This window comes from Phyllostomus discolor, chromosome 10 (assembly GCF_004126475.2).
Source record: "Phyllostomus discolor isolate MPI-MPIP mPhyDis1 chromosome 10, mPhyDis1.pri.v3, whole genome shotgun sequence".
NCBI classification, from domain to species: Eukaryota; Metazoa; Chordata; class Mammalia; order Chiroptera; family Phyllostomidae; genus Phyllostomus; species Phyllostomus discolor.
The window spans coordinates 80,884,495-80,905,350 of NC_040912.2; the positions used below are offsets into that span (position 1 = coordinate 80,884,495).

A 20,856-nucleotide genomic window follows, 5' to 3' on the forward strand; every position below is an offset into this window, starting at 1 on the left:
TTAAAAATAATAGTTCAGAGAAGCCTTTTAAACAAATAGGAGCTTTTTCTAGTGAGACAGCAATAGGGATCCCACTCCCCCTTTACCTCAACACAATTCCCCTATTTTCTTCTGGTCTAAAATTAATTTTGTGTTCAGTTGAATTGGCAAAATCAACACTCAACCGCTAGGTGGAGCTCTACATCGTGATTTTTATGTCATATTATCACGATGTGGTAAAGCAGTGCAACTGTGAAAGAAAATTCTTTGTCTTTAAATTTCATGTGATCTATTGTTAGAGTAATTTTATCACTTAATTATTTTTTTAACCATAGTTACATCTTATTTTGACTTATTTTAAATAACAAAGTACTTTTTTCCCCAGGTAATAGTGCTTTTAAGTTTCAAATTAGAAATATTAAATTTAAACAGTATTTATTATACACATACTTTTGTGCCAGACACTGTACCTACTTTATGTTTTGTTTTGAAACAGAAACTGAATTTTAATGTTTATGTATTTATTTTTCCACACTACTTCTACTTTAGCCAAACTACTAGAAACTGGCCAGCCCTTCTCCCTGTTTTGATTGAAAGGAACCTGACTTACAAAGACTAAATAACTTGCATATCTGACAGATCTGAGAATTAGCATTCAGTTTTAAGTTTTCTCTGTTTGTTTCCCTTGAATGTTGTTGCTCTTGACCGTAACACCTCACATCGTCATATTTCATTTTGTGTCTTTGTAATTTGCGATTTTCCCTTATTGTAATTTGATAGCTAATACCTACTAGCATGTTGCACTTGTAGCGTAATGATTCATTGACCAAAACCTTTTTTATTGGAGTATTTAAGATTTTTCTGCTGTCACTCTTGTAGCCAAAAAAACCATGTGGGAAAGGTTGACAGCCCCTGAAGACGTGTTTAGTAAGTTACAGAGAGAAAACATCGCCATCATCGAGAGCTACGGCGCCGCGCTCATGGAAGTGGTCTGTCGGGACGCGTGTGACGGCCATGAGATTGGAAGGGTACAGCAACTCCTGTTCAGTGTTATAATTGAATAAATGTTTTAACTTGCGAAGGCATAAACTGACTCAACATTTTAGAAGCATGTTACATACTGAGAATTGTTTTCTGCAGTGTATTTTAGTGAACTTGCTTATTTACTGTCACTTGGAATTTTTATTTGGTTTAGTCATATGTTTTGCTTAACTCTGTTTAGAATCTTAATTAGTTCAGAATTTTCCCTCAGAATAATCTTCTTGCTGATTCTGAGGTTCACCTGACACTGGTAGAAACAACAGAGATGCTGCAGATAACTTCCTGCTAGTGGGAAGTTATATAACATGTGAATCGTGCATTTGAAAAACCATGGGAAACAGGATTCTAAGAAATGGGGTAAAATATAAACTGCGATAAATTCTGAATTATGTTTAAAAAATGTATTCTTATGCATAGAAAAAAGACTAGGAGGAGATAAACTAAAATGGATTAACTCTTTTAACTTAAAAAAAATTTTTAAAGTATTTTATTTATTTGTTTTTAGAGAGAGGGGAAGGGAAGGAGAAAGAGAGGGAGAGAAACATGAGTGTGTGGTTGCCTCTCACACGCCCCCTACCGGGGGACCTGGCCCGCAACCGGGCCTGTGCCCTGACTGGGAATGGAACTGGCAACACTTTGCTTCACAGGTCTGCACTCAGTCTGCTGAGCCACACCAGGTTAATTTTGCTTCTCAGACTGTTTATCAGGCTGTGTATTTTCTGTGTTTTCTAGAATGTATAAAATTTTATCACTATAAGGAAAAGGTTATTTTAAAGAATTTTTGTTCAACAAGTAATGTTCAGGTTCTGCTGAAATATATTTAATGTTCTCATTTTAATGTATTGGGTTTTGCTTCTAAAGTAAAACTTTATCCTGAAAACTTTCCTTTTATTGATCAGTTGAGATTTTGGATATGTAGCTTTCAGTTTCTCAAAAAAACAAGAAAGTTTTATTGCAAGCATCGATTCTCCTTGTGAGAAGGGTTGGGACCACTTGCAGACGCAGGTCGCCCCTGTCTCTGAGTCGGCCGCCACCCCCACGCTCGTGCTTTGATGTGCCTTCAGATGCTGGCGCTGGCTCTACTCGATCGGATCGTCGCCGTGGACAAGCAGCAGCAGTGGCTCCTGTACCTGTCCAACAGTGGCTATTTGAAGGTGCTGGTGGACAGCTTGGTAGAGGATGACCATACTTTGCAGAGCTTACTCACGCCGCAACCACCGCTTTTAAAAGCCCTTTATACTTACGAATCTAAGATGGTAAGGCTCTGTATTCATTTGAGGTTAGATCTGCTGCTTGTTTCCTGTGGTGATAGATGTAGTACACAATGTTAATGTGAAATAATACCTTGGGAATATTTCTATCATGTGAACTGTGACTGTTCTACAGAGTTTTAAATTTGGGGACATATCCCAGAAATGTATCTCCCAGGCATGCCAAAGTTAAGTGGCAGTGATCCTGAGAGAGTTAGTTGGATAACGGAACTGCTCCTTCCTTAGGTTGCTGGTGGTGGTGAGTGACGCGGCACCCCGTGCTCTCCGAGGAGGGCCGGGGGCAAAGCGGCCCCCCCACCACGAGGTTCTGGGACGGTGGTTGCCTCCTGGGCATTCCAGTGTGGATGCGCTGGCTCCACCTCAAACACAGGGTTTTCAGTCCAGTCTGTAGTTCATCATCTCCTTGACTCCAAATCTGTTTTCTCTGTTTTCTCCTGCTTAAGAATGTTACAGTGTCACAATAGTAGGAGCACTGGAGTCTTAGACTTAAGTTGATTAACTTTCTCCCTCCTTCGTTTATTCATTCAACAAGTATTTATTAAATGTGTATTATACGTCAGGCACGGCAGTAGGTACGAGAGGACACAGTTGTGAGCAAAACACTCTTCCCTGCCCTCCATGAGCCCACCTGGTGATGACAGAAACTACTCTTTGTTTGGATACTTAATTTGTGCAAAACGCTGTATGCGGCACTTCAGATATGCTGTGCCATTTAATCCTCAAAAAATCCCACGAGAAAGGTGGTGCAGTGTGCCCCTTCGTAGCTAGCTCAGAACTTCTCTCCAGCGATGGCTCGGGATCGGCAATGTGCCGCGAGAGTCTCGTTTCTGCCTGCGGCCTGGGGTGTGGTCTCTGTGGTGACGATTTTCCTTTGGTGACTCCTCAGGCGTTTCTCACCAGAGTGGCTAAGATACAGCAGGGCGCTTTAGAGCTGCTGAGGTCGGGGGTGATCGTGAGGCTGGCACAGTGCCAGGTCTATGACATGCGCCCGGAAATGGACCCGCAGGGGTAAGTGTCCATACAGATTGTTCTGTTGAGTTTCCCATGAAGGATTATTAAGGAAGAAAGACATTTCAACATAATTTTACCACTGTTTTTTTTTTTAAGACTTTTTAATTTACTTCTTAGGAAGAGGGGAGGGGAGGAAAAAGGAGAGGGAAGGAAAGGTCAATTAATCAGTAAGGGACACACCAATTGATTGCCTCTTGCACACCGCCCACTGGGGACCTGGCCTGCAACCCAGGCACAAGCCCTGACTGGGAATCCAACCCGCGACCTTTCAGTTTACAGGCTGGCACTCAATCCACTGAGCCACACCAGCCGGAGCTGCCACTGGTTCATGATTCTGAGTGGTAGTCTTTTACCTTGATGACTTTTTGGGGGGGCGGTCATGCAACCCTGCCATTTACTAATAAAGTTGCTAATAAGGGCAAAAGTGGGTGGGAGCTAAAGCTTTCCATTGTAGAGCAGTTATGTAAGTGGGAAATGGGAGAGCATTTTGAAAGGAAATGTTTTTCTTCCCAATTTTATTGTTTTGTTCGGTAGAAATACTCTTTTCAGTTATAGTGGTATTTTAAACTAGCGTGGTAAAATTACAGTTTGTTGTGGATTTCCTATTCCTGATGACTGGGATAACATTTTGTATTTTCTCATTTTAACGTTTTACCAGCTGCTTGCCAATTTGAAAGCTTCAGGTCAAATTATATTGAGTTTCAAGCTGTTCAGCAGATTTCCCAGTTCAGTTTAAGTGTAGATTTTAGTTTTCCTTTTTTGTCTACATTGCTGTGACATTCGTAGGCAAACAGCTTGCCCTCCTAGTGGCAAATAACACTAAGGTCAGTTTTCCTTTTATTCATTCTTCAAAAGAGTCATTGTCAAAGTGAATGTTCAAGTTTTTCAGGATTAGCTGTAGAACTATTTTACATCCAAAAGTTCTTTTAATATATTTTTTTTAGATTTTACTTATTTTTAGAGAGAGAAGAAGGGAGGGAAACAGAGAGGGAGAGAAACATCAATGTGTGGTTGCCTCTCATGTGCCCCCAACTGGAGACCTGGCCTGCAACTCAGGCATGTGCCCTAGACTGGGAATCGAACTGGCGACCCTTTGGTTCTCAGGCCAGCACTCAGACCTCTGAGCCACACTAGCCAGGGCCATGTGTTTTTGAAAAAATAGTGGACTGCAAATGTAGGTTCATTTTTGGCTTTGGTTACAAGAGAGGGAAATTTGGGAAGGACTTGTTCTTATCTGTGTCTTACTCATAGTTTCTAGGGCCCAAGGGAATATTTAGAGTAGAATAAATATGTTTAAGACATTTCAAGCATTGTCTTCTCAAATTGCACTGATTATCTTATAAGACTTTTCAGAATTCAGATAGCTTCTTGGGTTTTACTGTCTCTGTGGGGTGCAGAGTGCTCATTAGCCGCTTCGCGTCTTCATCAGCCACCTGCGGTGGCGTGCCATGGAGATGGACGGTCAGGCACGCACGCCCAAGTGCGCCTTAACCCTTGCACTGTTGCTCTCTCCTTGCTCGCTGGCAACGAATGAAGCGTGTTCGGCATGAGGGACCCCCCAGTGTTCATCCCGACCCCGGCGGACCGGTACCGTCAGATTCTCCTCCCAGCTCTCCGCCTGTGCCAGGTCATCCTCACGTCCAGCATGGCCCAGCACCTGCAGGCAGCAGGGCAGGTAAGAGGAACGTCAGCGCACAAATCTTAGACATCTTAGTGTGGAACACTTGGCCTGAGCGCCACAGCCTCACGTTCCGAATGTGGGAGCCCCAGGCACAGGGAGCGTGAGGGAATTTACGGGAAGGGTCCTGTGTGTGGCGCACTTGGCGTCAACAACGGGACCCTGTGCTTTGCTCTGAACTTCACTGACCTGTTTTTATGCTTTCGTTTGAATGAAACCACACAACTAATTAATAGAACAGTGACACAGGAGGCAAGAGATCTATTGGGTGGGCCAAAAAGTCCTTTTATATTTTTCTCTAAAATAAAACATATTTTTTCATTTTCACCAGTAACTTTATTGATTTGGATATTTTGAGTGTGTTGGCTCTCTCCCGCTATTGGCCTCTAGTGGGGCCAGGGGTGCGGCTAAACATCTTCCATTGCATAAGGCAAAGAATTATTTAGCCAAAGTGTCAGTAGTACCAAGAAACTTTGTAAACCACTTTTGACATATTCGATCAGTCACAGCACCTTCTATATACACTGTGCACATCTTTTTTTTTTTTCATTTTAGTTGTGTTTTTTTACCTTTCTCCAATTAAAAAAAGCATAATGTGCTGGAAGTGTGGCATGTTTTCTTCCATTTTCAATATTAAAATGACTGCACAAAAATTCACCAGTTTCGATAAGTTTTTTTTTAATGCATGCTGATATGACAGCTGTCATGATGCAAGCTAACAAAATTGTTTCAAATGAAGTTAAAGACTACTAAGCACTACTGATGCTATGGTACGGAAAAAACTAAGTGAACCTTTTGGTCAACCCAGTCAATTCATTCTTCATAAAAGAAGGCTGTTACTATGGTAGGAATAGGTTGGCTTCTAAAATGTGATTTAACCAGGTATTGATTGAGAAGAGGCTGTAAACTGTGTCAGGCCTTGCAGAAAATGCAAAAGATAGATGATACGCCACATTTATCAGTGGTATTTAGAGGATGAAGTGATTTAAATAAATGAATTTTCAAACTCATAAAAACATTTTTGAGCACCAGAAATCAGTTTTATTTTCATTGCTTTTCAATGAAACCTTCAAATTATGTATTTCTTTGTTTCTTCAAACTAATAATGCAATATAGTGATTAACTGGGCTTATCATTATGGGCTTATCATTATGAATTACAGCCTAATTGTATTGCTCTACCACTGTGATACCCTCAGGAACTGCGTCCTAGTAACTTACGGCGGTAGTTTATGGCACTTCCGTCTGCTTCTCCCGCTGTCAGTTCAGGCTGACCACCAGGACAGGGCGCCGCTGCTTCTGGCACGCACCTGGCTTTGGGCTGCACCCGCCTGGGCGACGCTCTGCCCCTTCCGTCTGGGCCTTTGAGTCACTCCTTTAAAACTCAAAGACTCCCCTTGTCTTCTGCTTTGTTAAGATTAAATTTTTTTAGTAGAAGTTGACCATCGTGGCATAAGATGTTGGTTCTCCAATACCAGTCTTGTACCGACTATAACAGAATCCCCTAAGAAGGTTCTTTTTTTTTTTTTAAAGGACACTTGTTTTGGTTTTTTTTTTTAAGATTTTATTTATTTATTTTTAGGGAGGGAAGGGAGGGAGATAGAGATAGAGAGATAGAGAGAAACATCAATGTGCGGTTGCTGGGGGTTATGGCCTGCAACCCAGAAATGTACCCTGGCTGGGAATCGAACCTGGGACACTTTGGTTCCCAGCCCGTGCTCAATCCACTGAGCTATGCCATCCAGGGCTAGAAGGTTCTTTAACAAACACGGGTTACTGAGTTTCACGTCCGGCGACGATGGGCCAGGCCCAGGAATCGGAACTGAACGAGTAAACAGGGGCGCAGTTCCCGATAGATTCGCAGGCCTGGCTTGTTTGGGCGTAGTCTCTGTGAGGGTGTTTGTGGTCCGGTTGAGGAGGAATTGCGTGGGAAAATAATGAGAGTCCTCCGTGATGGTGCAGTGTGAGTGCCGGGTGGGAGGGCAGGGGTTGAAGGGCAGGCTTTTTACCGCATCCGTGGTGCCCGCCCCAGAGCAGAACTAAACGAAAGCTTTGGTGTGGCTGTCCCCTGTCACACTCGTCAGACTTTCTCAAGGCAACTTCAGCAGCTCATCGTGATGCCCGTTTTAAACTTACATTCTGGTTCCATTTGGAGAAAAAAGACACAAAATAGGGGTCAAACAATAGTTTTCACACACTAGTTCTAAATTATACTCTTTCACAGTAGCTTCTACATATTTTAGTTTTTAAACTTTGAAATAATACCTTATGTTTCTTAAGAACGTTAGGTAGATGTTTACTTCCAGAATAAATAAAGTATGTAAGTGCAAAAAGCAGATGCTTGTCTAATGTTCTCCTTCATTACGTTGAATTAATCGCTTCAACATTACAAGAAAGATGAGTTATACATTTGTAATTCCTAATGCTTCCACCTCTGCGTCTCCTGTTTCTCCTCCCCCTCCCCGGCCCAGGTGCTGCAGTTTCTCATCGCGCATTCGGACACCACGCAGGCCGTGCTGCGCTGCCAGGACCCCAGCGCCGGCTCCCTGCAGGAGCTGGCCCTGCTCACCGGGGTGATAAGTAAGGCGGCGCTTCCCGGTGAGTCCAGGCTGCCGGGCGGACTTTCAGGGACGGGACTCTTTACAAACTGACATGCACACCTCATAGAGTGAGGTTTTTATTATGTGGCAGCTATACGTGACTTCTTGGAAATTGGTAGTAACGGTTCACTACTCCAGTCTGGATTTAGATTGCATACGAATCTTTGTACTGTTTCTCCAAACTTCCTCTTGGCACAGTCTGTCTGTTTATGCACATAAAAAATAGAAAGCCCTAGGACTGCCTTCCTACCTTTTTAATGTTTTTATTTTCTTGATGATAAAATTGCATTTGAAAGCATTCCAACTTTCCTAGGTATATTGAGTGAACTGGATATTGACGTCAATGAAGGGTCTCTAATGGAGCTACAGGGACACATTGGAAGATTCCAGGTAACTGATTCTTATTCCTCTGAAGAGCAGCTGTGAGACTTTCAACAGACTACCCGCTCATCCTTCCCATGCTGCTCCCTGGGTTTGGGCCAACCCTCTCAACGGTTCTAACTGATTCTTTGTCATCCCTAAATAACACGCTTATTTTTGCTGCTGCTTGGTTACCCAGTTTTAGGAATCATCTGTTGACTTCCATCAAGGAGGCTGGGAATCTCTTTACTCCCTTTTTCCATCATAAAAATATATATATATATTTCTTATACCCCCCCCCACCCCTATCAACATAGTTGTATCACAATTTCGATTAGGTCAGTGTTTAGTGTTACATTATTATTACTGTGTAATTGTTGTGGACAATATGTTACTTTTCTGCATAACGTTGTTTTCCCTGAGTAAGTACTTTTCTTATTTGCCTGGTTTTTGTGTACTTCTTTTTAATATATTCATAAACTTTTCTCCAACTGTGTATCAATATATTCAAACATATTCGATAGCTTATCAATTAGATGTTTTATCACAGTCTTTCAGGGAGCCTCCCGGCCTGCTTTGATCACCTTCACTCCTTACTGGCCGCAGCATAGTTGTGTTCATGTATCGAACTTACAGTCCATTGGCTTTGATACAGCAATGTTCTTAACCAGTCCTCTTTTCATGAACTGTTTTTCAAGTTTCCAGAAGTAGATGCTGCCGTCAGCATTTTTGTGTACGAGATTTTAAACTGTAGATTGAGGAACAGCACCGGTATCACTTGGGCCAAGGGTTCACACGTGTGTGCCTTTTGCGTTATTTGTGTTACACTCTTACCAACAAAACCCAGATATTCTGGGCTGTTGTTTTCTTTTTCAGCCTTTTAACTTATTTCATTGGTAGGGAGACAAAGATAGTTTTGACAGATCATTCATAAGGTGACCTCAGGACGTGTGTTAGTGCATCTGTTTTATTGTAAGAACAGCAAGCAGCCAGTTGTAAGTTCTAAAAATAGATGTAAATATTCTGACAAAGTAAGTTTATGTTATTGTCTCCTTAATACATTTTGCCTTATCCAAACTTATTATTTAAACATCAGTCTAAATAAGGTATTAATGTGTGTGTGTGTATGTGTGTGTGTGTATGTGAATGGAGGTGTGTAATACCAATTTTTAAAACACATGATTTTATTGTCCATGCACTATGTGCAGAACACTATACTAAGCACTTTAAATACAGTTCAGTGCCTCAGATAATCCTGGCAACAGTCCTCTAAGCTAGGAATTGCTATTATCACTCCAGAAATGTGACCGTAGACCACAGGTGGCAAACACAAGGCCTGCAGGCCGAATCTGGCCCTCCACCTTGTTTTATCCGGCCCAGCACCTTGTTTCTACCTGGCGGCAGTGCCTAGCTCCTTGCCCCTAGTTAAGGAGTAGTTATATTTATACAGCCCTAAAATTACATTTGGCTCTTTGAAGGCAACCGCGAGGCTGGTGTGGCCCCCGGTGAAGATGAGTTTGGCACCCCTGCCGTGGAGGTTGAGGAAGTTCAGTAACTTGTTCCGGGTCACGCGGCAGAAAGCCACACACTTGCTGATAGAGTCCACGCCTCTGATTCCAAACCCGTGCACTAACCGCTGGACACACTGCCAGTTTTGAAAAGCTCATCCTTTCCCTTTGACACCTTGGGGAAAATTGTATTCTCAGATGAAATGGGCCAGCACTTCAAACAGATGGCATTTTATCTGCCAAGAAACACCTGTGTGTTCCCAACCTCTTTATGAAGTCTCCTAAGTGGCCACAGGAGTGGCAACCTTTAAACGTGAGCTTTAGTTGAGCATGATCACGGACGAGCTTGTTACAGGTCGTCTTCTGTTTGCCATTTCACTTTGCTTCTCGTTGTTGATTGACTTGTGTCGATATAGTGAGTATCTACCAAGGAATTATTTGATGTGATACAGAGAATTTTTTGGCAAACACTTAGATAGTTGGGATTCACTGCTCTTAAATAATGGCATTCTTGTGATGAGTTGACTGCCAAGCGTATAACATTGGCAAAAAGGTGAATTTTAATATTGCAAACTTCAGTTGACTCCATTGGCAGTGAGAAATCAGATCCTTTAAACAGTAGTTCCACTCCCCACTGAGTTTTTCTTTTTTATGTCCCTCCAGAAAGAGAAGTCACTAATTGTAAACATATTTAACTAGATATGAACAAAGTATCTTTTTCTTCTTTAGCGCCAGTGCTTGGGACTGCTAAGTCGCTTCGGTGGCTCCGACAGACTCCGGCAGTTCAAGTTCCAGGATGATCACGTGGAGGGAGACAGAGTGAGCAAGAAAGATGAGATCGAACTGGCGATGCAGCAGGTGCGAGAACTGAGAACTGTGTGCCTGGTCTTTAAGGTTTTTATGGTTTTAGAAATATTCGATAACAGCAACCTCTGAGTGATTTTACAAATTGATTTATAACTTTGTTGTGATTTTACAAATTGATCCTAACTTCATTCTCCTTCACATCTGGATCCCCACGTGAGGACATTTGGGGAGCTAACCTTGCGCTATCTCTGATTCTTCCGCGCAGATCTGTGCCAACGTCATGGAGTATTGCCAGTCACTCATGCTGCAGAGCTCCCCCGCCTTCCAGCAGGCCGTGTGCCTCTTCACGCCCAGCCTGTCAGAAACCGTGAACAGAGAGGGGCCCCGGCAAGGTGAGCCTCGCGCTTTCTCTCTGCGCCGCGGGGCTTCTGTGGTTACACTCATGGGCTCCAGGGAGATGTGTTGTTTTTTTCTTTATGAGTAGCAATTAGAAATTTTTTGAACAACTTTAAGAAGGAGTGGTGAGGAGGTTCTGTTGTCAGACCTGTGGATAGACTGGGGAGCTCGAGAGAGTAGAGGAATTCTAGAATGTTCTGAGGACCGACCCGTCTAGAAGAGTCTTGTGACCAGAGTATAGTTTTGAATAGTCGCCGAGTCCCCAAAGTAAAGGTCTAGGATTGGGGAGTGAGCTGGCTGAGTGAAAAACATGAAAACATAATAGCCCCGTTCTCTCCAAACACATCACACTGTTTGATGGGTCATGGGTATCATGGGTCCCTGAGACTCTGTTTTTTTTCCAATCTTTTTTCTCTTTGTTCTTTTCTTTAAATATTTTCAATTCTCCTATTTTCAAGTTCACTCATTCTTTCTTCAGTCAGCTCCATTGGGCTGGTAAGTATACCCAGTGAATTTTTATTTCAGAAATGGTCTCTTTCTGGTCTAGAGTTTCCATTTGTTTTTTTTTAATATCATATTTTTTCAGCTGAGATTTTCTGTGGTTTTTATTGATTATAAGCATATTTTGTTTTCTCTTGATTAGCTACTTTGAAACTCTCATTTACTAGTTCCCAACATCTGGTTCATCTGAGATTAGACTTGATTGGTGTTCTTGCCTCATGAGCATGGCTCCTGTTTTCTTAGTTGTCTGTCTGTTGGGTAGTTTTGAACTGTGCACTGCACTCCCCGCCAGTGTGTCTCTGCTCCTGTTCCCTCGGGCACCTTCGGGTAGTCGTTCTGTATTATGTCCAGGTTTTTCACCCGTGCTCTGGTGCGACTCTAGTTTGTTCTACTTGGAAGCAGGAGTCCTTACTATCTAGTAAGAGACCTTAACTCTAGGATACTTTTCGTTCAGTGATTCATTTGGGGAGTAGTCTTACTTAGGGGAAAGTATGTTTCAGAGAAATTGAGGAAGTAGCTATAAAGCTTTATGGTTGCATTGTGTGGGATAAATGAGTATTAAGTCACTTAGAGATACAAAACAATGCCTTAAGCAGATTGATTCTACATTGTCTAGCTTTCTCCTGTATTCAGGAAGTTGGCTTCCAGGAAGGTCACTAGGATAAACAGGTGCCCCCGTGGGAAGGGTCCCACCTTGGGGAGATTGATCCCGGCATGAGGTGGCCTGGCGGCCCGGCGAGGGTGAAAGGTCGCCTTCACTCTGGAGTGACTGGCCGTCCTACCGGAGCCCCTCGCTCAGAACAGTGGTTTGCGTGTCACCCGCGGTGCCATTCAGCCTGGCCTGCCCCCTCTCTGTCGGCGGTTTGTCCGTGAACATGAATCTGTCTATTAATCCTCCTAGGCTCTGGAGGAGACCTCTGTCTCTGCCTCAGGAGGGCCGTCCCCTTCCCCCTGAAGTGTAATTAGGGTTACTCGTATTTTCCTCTGTCAGTTCTAGGCACACGGGAGTGGGCAGGTACTCGGTAGGTTCGCGAACACTGAGCTGTAGAGAGGCAGTGTAACCTACTGGTCAAGAACACAGACGGGTGACACTGCCTAGGTTTGTGTCCCGGTTCTGCAAGTGACTGTTGGCATGACCTCAGAGAGACTGCCTCCTTGTGCCTCGGTTTCTTTATCTGCAAAACGGAAATAACAGGCTCTGCTCGAATAAATTACTGTGAGGATGAAGTGTGTTACTCTATGTAAGTGCTTTAGGACAGAGCCTGGCACTCCCACTGTCTAAATGTTAGCCGTTATTATTTCCATTACTGCTGCTGCTACTGTCGTTACATTTAGTACATTTACTCTTACTTGTGATCCAGGGACCCTTTCCTGTAGCACCCCTGCGGCCTGGGCCTGGTGACCTTCCCCGGGGAAGCTGTTTCTGTGGGCAGGTTTCTTACGAGCCGCCCCCTTCCAATGTCTGCGTCTGATGGCCTCTGGACACTAGGGCTTTCTAGACGGGACCAGGTAGTAGGGAAGAGCTCCCGAAATGCAGTGGCGGCGTCTTGGCGTCAGACCGTCATCATGGTGGCTGTCTTCCTGCCAGGGTAGGCAGCACACATACGCTCGCTATGTGGGGACAAGGGTCCATGAGGTCACCAGGAGAAGGCTCTGTGCAGATGACCCGTGTCAGAAAGACCCGCCACATTGTCACTGAAGACTGGCGCGGGAGACCCGGCAGATCAGAGGAGTCTGGGATATCCTGGTTGGTGGCCGCGTGCACTGACACGGGGCTGCTTGCTCTCCCCCGAAGCGGTGCGGCACGAAGACCCGTGAGGCCTGACGTGGGAGCCCAGTCGAGGGAGGCGGTAGTGAGGGGGGCAAATGCAGACCCCCTTTGGTGTTCACCGCCGTCAGGGCCGTTCAACGAAGGCCGTCTCCAGACCGAACTTGAAGTCACTAAGGTGTTTCTCAAGAAGCCCCCCCTTCAGAGGCAGGTGCCCTAGGTGCCGCACCCACGCTGCCTGCAGAACAGCCGTGTGACTGTCCCCCTGCCCATCCCCCTGCGGACGGCCTCTCCACCGTCTCGCCGGCCCTCCTGCCCCATCAGGAGGCCATCAAGTAAAAGGAGGACCGTTTTGTTCTGCTACCCAAATGGAGTCACTGTGGTAAAGGCTCATTCAAGGTCAAATCCAATTACAGTTTTTGAATGGCTTAGCTGGTGTTTCCTTCTCTCTTTGGAAGAATGACTTTGAGCTGGGAATTCAGCAACCCAAAAGATGCAGGCTGGAGACGAATCCCTAAAACTAGAGTAGTCAGGGGAGACAGGAGCTCCTCCTGGGGTCAGGACACTCCAAACTCGTGTGTATGGCTTGGGTGTGTGTGTGTGTGTAAAAGTTTCTAACTAACGCGGGGCTCTGAAGGATGTCCTCACCCAATAAAGGGTAACCTCTCTCTGTGTCCATGCGTCTGATGTCCTCGTTTGCTCAAGGTCTTCAGCCCTCTGTTCGCCCCTGATGCATGCAGTGGCTCCCGGCCACTCCTTTGAACTGCCAGTGGTATTTAAGAGTAGTCTTGGGTTGGTTTTAATGATCGTTTACATGCCCTTAAATTCCTGGGCATCCCTTGTTTTAAAACAGGTCATTTGAAATTCATATAAAATGCTTATGAGTGGAACACTGTTTTTTATCATCAACTCCATCAGATACCCAAGCTCCCGTGGTTCCATACTGGCGGCTGCCTGGTTTGGGCATCATTGTCTACCTGCTGAAACAGAGCGCCAGCGACTTCTTCAGCTATTACGACAGCCACCGACGGAGTGTGAACAAGCTGCAGAACGTCGAGCAGCTTCCGCCAGACGAGATAAAAGAGGTATGACTCCTGTAACGAGCTGTGGAGCCCTGACCTCACTCGCAAGGGCCCGGTGACCGGTGTCACGCTCGTAGGTGAAGATGACGGACGTGTGCGGTAAGACGGAAGGAATTAAAATGATTCCTCCGTGTGGCTTGAGGAAGAGTCCCTTGCCTTAGCACCACGCCTCATAAGCATAGAAACTCTTGCATGAAAGACAGTGAAGTTACACCTGTTCAAGAAAGCCACCTGCCACTCAGTGGAACGGCAGCTGCCCTTTGAATACGGGGTTTGGTAATTTATGTTCTAAAACCTGTGCTGAGAAACTTAGGCTTCTATTGTAAGTGCTCGTTCAGCAGATGTGATTCCCTAGGTAAGAGGTCTCAGCAGACAGTGGGATGACGTATGAGACGTGACTGCGGCTCTCAGGGACCCAGAGTCATTCCCTGGCGTTCATTGTGGCTCAGGCTTCTCCCTGCGTAGCCCACCATCCTTCCCATCTGGCACAGCCGAACTCCGAGGCATCCCTTGGCCGGTGCTGAAGCACCCTGGTGTCCTGCGGCAGCCTGGATGTCGAACCATCTTGCCACTCCTGGTTTGCACCAGCTTTCCTGAAAAACTCTTCAGAGCAGCCAAAGCCTACTCCCTCTTCCCACTCTTGTGATGGTCTTAGGGAACGTTCACTGAGTGCTTACGACGTGCCAGGCCGTGAGCTACAGGTTCTGCCTGAACCCCCGAGCGGATGACGTTGCCCTTCTCGTTTCTCAGATGAGGAAACGGAGGCCCTGGAAGTTTGACTACCCAGAGCCACACAGGGGTTACTGACTGCGTGCAGGTGGTCGCTGAGATGTGCGGTTTACGCCTGGCAGCCCTTCCCCCTCACGCGTAGCTTGTGGGCGATGCTGGTGCTGGCCGGGGGAACCGGAGCTTCACAGTCAAGTCCGTGACCTTCCAGCAGCCCCGCACCAGCTCGCCCTCTGCCAGACCCGGTGTCCGAGTTTTAACTGACCCGTGTGCCTGCAGGTCTGCCAGACGGAGAGGTGGCGGGAGGTCCTGGTGGGTGAGTGTAGTGTATCTTCTACGCTCTTTAGTCCACGTCGTCCTCCGAAGGTGCTGACAGCTGCTGCGGAAATCTGCGTGGCCCTGTTACACCTCCTGCTGGGGAACCTGCCCCGTGTCGCCTTAATTTGCCAGGAAATTCAGGGTTGATCGGCCCCTCAGCAGACTGGCAATGTCTGTTTCAGGGGCAGGACTTCTTCAAAAAGCAACCGATGAATATTCGTTTGTAATTCAGTTGCTTCTTTGGCTCCTTGTTTGTTGGTTGGTTTGTTTTTTAGTTACTAGCTTCCTAGCTAGACAATAACTCTTGTTTGCCAGGGTGTTTAAACTTATTTGAATATTTTGCACAGTGCTTATCACAAGTGACCAGAAATGTTTGTTAACAATTGGTGTCATTTTTCTTACTGTATTTATTTGTTTTTCTTAGTTGTGTCAGTCCGTGATGCCCGCTGGTGTTGATAAAATCTCCACGGCCCAGAAATACGTTCTAGCGAGACGGCGTTTGGTGAAGCTGATCAACAATCGAGCCAAACTGCTCTCCCTTTGCTCTTGTATCCTTAACGAAGTCACAGCGGGGCACGAGTGGCAGCTCTCAGAGCCTCTGCAAGGGCAGGAGCTGTTTGCTTGTTCTCACATCGTTAGGGCATCACAACCACGTGGAAAGTGACATAGTCACCGCTCATTTTTTTTTCTAGTACCTGCCTGATATAGTTCCACATCGAAAATCGCCTTATCTTTTGGAGTAGCTAGTACTCCTCTTAATGTGTACAGACACTTTCCGTCAGGACAAGAGCCAAGGACCCTGGAGACTGCTGGCATAGTGCCCCACGGTCCCCACAGTCCCCACCTCCTTCTCAGCGCACCTCACTGCTTTCTGGGGGCACGTGTTCCGTGGAGCCTCACCGCTGTCCGGTAGACTGAGGCCGTGGGTACATCAGCAGAAGGTGCAGTCTCCTTTTTTCTCCCCCTCGAAAACCGGTTTGTACAAAACGTGTGTTGAGATCGTTTTCCTTTATCCGAGCTCTCCTCCGTAGTTATCATAGAGACCTGCCTGTTTATTCTTTGGCGCCATCTGGAGTACTACCTGTTACATTGCACGCCCACCGATTCTCAAGATTCTTTGTTTGCCTCCAGGACCCTGTTTAAAAGCAGAAGGCTACAAGGTAAACTCTGTTCTGCGAAATAATGAACCATAAATGCCTTTGGGTTTTAGTGCTGTGAAAAACAGTCACGTTTTAACTTGTTTTTTTATGTGTCTCAGTTACCGAGTGGGTTGGACAATCAAGGGCTACTTAGTAATTCGACATAGCTTTATTTTGTGTTTGCCCTCTGTCCGTGGGAAACGGTGCGGGACACAAAAGCACCTTAGAGGCTGCTCCTTCACTGCTTCTCAGCTTCTTTCGGTTCGGGGTGGCCCAGCTGCAGAGTCCCCTAAGCACAAGGAATTGTTCAGAAGCATGGAAGTGGGTCAGCTGAGGCCAGGGCTCTCGCTGCGGGAGGGAGCCTCGGGGACTGGTGAGCGAGTAGTGGGTCCCTTGGGGGACACACAGGGGACGAGCGGGAGAACCCTGGCCCGGACCCGCAGCGTGCCCCCCGGGGCCGCCCTTTCCCGAGAGGGGAGGTAGCATCACAGCCTCGGCCCGCGTGCTCCGCGGCCCTGCAGCTCGCTGCCCTCAGGCTCCTCCACGGCGCCGCAGAGTTACGCCGGCAAAGACGGTTTGACCGAGTCTTCTGTCCCTAGATGCCTTCGCTTCTGAAGCCAATGTGGATTTTAGAAGCGGACTGACTGTGGTGAGCCAACACGACATAGACCAGGTAGGGTTCGTTCTGGTACTCTTGTGGCTATTTCTGACAGGACAAAGGAAGAGGTCTAGCATGCTGGTCACATGGTCATTTTCAGGCTGTAGGCAAAGACCTGATTGGAATCCTGGCATGGCCACCCAGCAGCTGTGTGACGTGGAACAACGAACTCCTTACTTAGCCTCCATTTCCTCGTCGAAAAGACGGGAAGGAGAGTCCGGCCTCATTCCTGGCTTGGCCAGCGTTAACCAAGGCTTCCCGTGGGAGCCCCCGGGCAGTGTCTGGGGCGGAGTAGGAGCTCAGTGACCGGTAGGCCTGCGATCTGGAAACTCCTAGTTTTCTTAAATTGACTTTGTAGAATGTTAAGGCACAGAGCATCACTAAACACTTAATTTTTCAGAAAACAATTTGGTGAAGAGATTGTGAGTGGCCATTACACATTGCACCGTAGTAGATGGTAGCATTATAGAGTCACGTGTTGCTTAAGGATGGCACGCGTTTTTAGAAATGCGGCGGTAAGTGGTTTTGTGCTGGCGCACTCCGCAGTGCGCACTCATGCCAAGCTGCGTGGGGGAGCCTGCCACACGCCCGGGCCACAGACGGTTCAGACAGCATGTTCCCGTGCTGCATGCTGGAGGCAGTTTCAACCCAGTGGTACCACACGTACCTAAGTACAGGAAAAGTGCAGTAAAAATACGGTATGAAAGATAAAAAGTGGTGCCCTGTAGAGGCACTTACCCTGAAGGCAGCGCCAGGGCCGGCAGCTGCCCGCGGGTGAGTCAGCGATGAGCGCTGAGTGAGCCTGAAGGTCCCAGGCGGCGCTGCGCGCTGCTGTGGACTTCACGAGCGCTGTCCACGCAGGCCGCATTGAACGTGTTCCTTTCCCCTTTCTTCAGTAATAAATTAACCTTAAGGAAACAAGGAAAAATAATAATCTTAGCGTCTTATAACTCTTACTTTATAAATTTAATTTTTTAAAAACTGACTCCTTTGTGGTAACACAAAGCTTAAAATACAAACGCATTATACAACTGTACAAAAATATTTTTATAGCCTTATTCTATAAGCTTAGCTGCTTCCTATTATTTATTCACTTACATTTACTTTTGAACTTTTCATTAAAGACTAAGACACACACACACAGACATTGGCCCAGGCCCCTGCAGGGTCCGGCCGTCCTGCCACCACCCCTCGTCCCACTGGGAGGCCCCCGGGGGCAGCGACGCCAGTCCTTCGGGACCGCCCCCCCCCCCAGGGCCTGCCAGGGGCTGTTCCGGGGAGGTGGTGTTCTCTTCGGGAATACCTCCAGGGCAGTCTGCGTCCTTGCAGAGTCGCTTGTGAGCAGACAGTGCACCAGACCGTCCCTCTCTAGTGACGGGCAGCGAGGTCACGAGGTGGTAGGGGTTTTCCAGCTCCGTCTGGATGTTGCGGGACCTCTGTGACACGGGCGGTCCAGTGCTGGCCAGCACCTCCTTGTGGGGCACGTGACTGTAGACGTGTAGCACTGTGCACTTGGGAGCCCCTGATCGGCAGTGTTGGGGGTGCGTGAGGAGCATTCCGAAAACAGTTAGAATGAAAACCTCGTAGGAGACAGACACAAAGCCTTAGGAGCACAGCCGTCACCAGGTGTGTGCGTGGTATTGGGAGCCAGATCTGCCCTGAGGCCACTAAAGGAAATGTCCTTGACTGTGATGTGATAAAGGCTCTGTTTTTCCCTAAACCACTGCCTTTCTTAAAGCTGAAGGTTGGGCCTTACCCAGAGAGAAAGGCACAGCCACAGCACTTTTCAGATCCAAGTTCATGAGACGTTGTGGGCACTACGCTGTCATCCCAGCCCTGGCTACATCTGCCTCTGAGGGACTGTGTAGCAGGAATTTATTTTTTAGCGTGGTTTGTTTAGAGGGGCTAATGTGAAGTGAGGCCATCTGCAGATTAGCTAAAGAATATACCTTCCAGAAGCTGTTTAATAAATATATGTTGAGTTAATGACTGTTTCATTAGACTGGTCTATTAGAGTTAGAAAAATAGCCTTCTCTGTGCTTCAATTTTTATCCAAACTTGAAGGCAGGTAGATTCACAGAATTTTGTGCTGGATTTTAGCTTTTCACTGTGACACCAAAAAGATCCATCTGAAACTACATAGGCACTCTGAAATACAGCTAAGGTCCAAAGTGTATACCAGATTGTCTTCCCCCACTTACACTTGTTTTAAAGTAAAAGCGTGCACGTTTTGGTTTTTTTTTTAATTGCAATGTGAAGTTAAAAGTACAAGTTCTTTCCAGTGTATCCTTTGCTTGTTTCTCCAAAAGCATCTACTCTTGGTAACTTTTAAAAAATTTTTTAAAAATTGATTGGCTTTAGCAAGAGGGGAGAAAGAGACATTGTTTTTTGTTTTTCGTTTTTGAGAAACATTGATTGGCTGTTCCACATATTTATTGGTCGATTCAGCCCACAACCTTGGTCTGTCGGGACGACGCCCTAACCCACTGCACTGCCCAGCCAGGGCCTCAGCAACTCTCTGCACAGCCCTTCGGGAAATGTTTTGCACACATGTCTACAGCAGCATCGGTAGTTATTTAAATCAGGCTTTACATTTTACACATTCATATAGGAAAAGAAAGGGGAAAAGCAATATGAATAAATTCTTAGGTGGAAAATGTGATTCTTTTTCAATTTGGGACATGGGAAAGGACCAGCATTATAAAGACTCCGAGGTATTTTAAATTGGAAGACACAGAATAAAATAAACCTTGGGACTGCAGTGTTAACAGTGAGATGTCATCTGTGTTCCCTGTAGCTTCAGGCTGACGCCATCAACGCCTTTGGAGAATCACTACAAAAGAAGCTCCTGGACATTGAAGGACTGTATTCAAAAGTTCGTTCTCGCTATAGTTTTATACAAGCTCTTGTCAGACGCATTCGGGGCCTGCTGAGGATATCCCGGAACTGAGAGCCCGCGCTTCTGCACCCTCCTGGGGAAGAGATGAATTGGGGGAAACCGTCTCCTTTTTATACATTAGTTTGTGTCTAAATTATGACCAAAAAATATTTTGCTATTTCTTTCTTTATATATGGACATTTTTTCTGTAAACTTCCTTGCCCGGTTTTATCCTCGCTAGTAAAAATAAACACCTTTAAAAAAACAAAATGAAACAAATGTATAGTTAATCTTTTTTGATATTTTATCTGGAAAGTGATTGATGTTATTAGGAATCCATTGTATCAATATAAACTTTCCGTAGTGGTGGTTTTCCCAGGGGATACAGTTCCAAATGCTAAATTAAAGGCCTAGTGTGAAAATTCTCATTTTTTCTCTCTCTGTAGCTGCATTACACTTCTGTGGTATTTAGGGTCACTCTGCAGGGCACGGTGGGTAATACCCTATAGCTGTGCTCTTTAAGGGGGCACTGCACTCAGCACTGTGAATCATGTGTTACAGGAGTGACTCAGAAAGTCAAGCCATCTTCCCTAAATTTTTTTCTTTTCTGCATTTAAATGACAATGAATTAATTTTCCTTTGTTCCTTAGAAATGACTGTGAAATTTCTCTAATTATCTGCCTACATTTCTTGTATAACTAGTAGGAGAGCTACAATTAGGGCAAAAGAATTTATAAAATCACCTATTTCTTGTGTTTATTTGCAGGTGACCTATACACCTTTCCCCTGGCTTCCCAGTTGACATTTCACACGTCCCTTCAGCTCCTTCATGTGTGCACGCGTCCGTTTCCTTCCTTAACTGTTGGAGAGTCGTGTGCACGCTGTGGCGCTTTCTCTGTCGTGTTTATCAGCAAGTAATAGCAGGGGTGTGTCCTCCCTAGTCACAGCATCACCCGCACACGCAGGACATCTCACAGGAAATTTTCTGATACTTGGTTCCTATTTAAATATCCTCAGTTGCCCCCAAAATACTTCTTGAGCGTTTGTGTTTTACCCAGGATTTACTGATGAGGAATCATCCATTCATTTAGTCATCTTTTTATTCTGGAACATTTCCTCTCCGTTTCTGTGGGGAG

At 45.8% G+C, this 20,856-nt stretch overlaps 1 protein-coding gene across 1 annotated transcript in view; it reads left to right on the forward strand.

Moving 5' to 3' along the window:
• NUP205 (nucleoporin 205) overlaps positions 1-19,806 on the forward strand; it is a 71,439-nt gene extending 51,633 nt beyond the window's left edge. The window contains exons 31-43 of the mRNA XM_028525484.2: positions 859-1,007; positions 2,085-2,276; positions 3,178-3,299; positions 4,839-4,977; positions 7,451-7,577; positions 7,893-7,969; positions 10,177-10,305; positions 10,520-10,646; positions 13,838-14,004; positions 15,470-15,593; positions 16,077-16,205; positions 16,784-16,857; positions 19,640-19,806. Coding sequence (XP_028381285.2) covers positions 859-1,007; positions 2,085-2,276; positions 3,178-3,299; positions 4,839-4,977; positions 7,451-7,577; positions 7,893-7,969; positions 10,177-10,305; positions 10,520-10,646; positions 13,838-14,004; positions 15,470-15,593; positions 16,077-16,205; positions 16,784-16,857; positions 19,640-19,792 — 1,709 coding nt within the window. The 3' untranslated portion in view covers positions 19,793-19,806. The remainder of the gene's footprint in view (positions 1-858; positions 1,008-2,084; positions 2,277-3,177; positions 3,300-4,838; positions 4,978-7,450; positions 7,578-7,892; positions 7,970-10,176; positions 10,306-10,519; positions 10,647-13,837; positions 14,005-15,469; positions 15,594-16,076; positions 16,206-16,783; positions 16,858-19,639) is intronic.
• Positions 19,807-20,856: the final 1,050 nt, after the last annotated feature.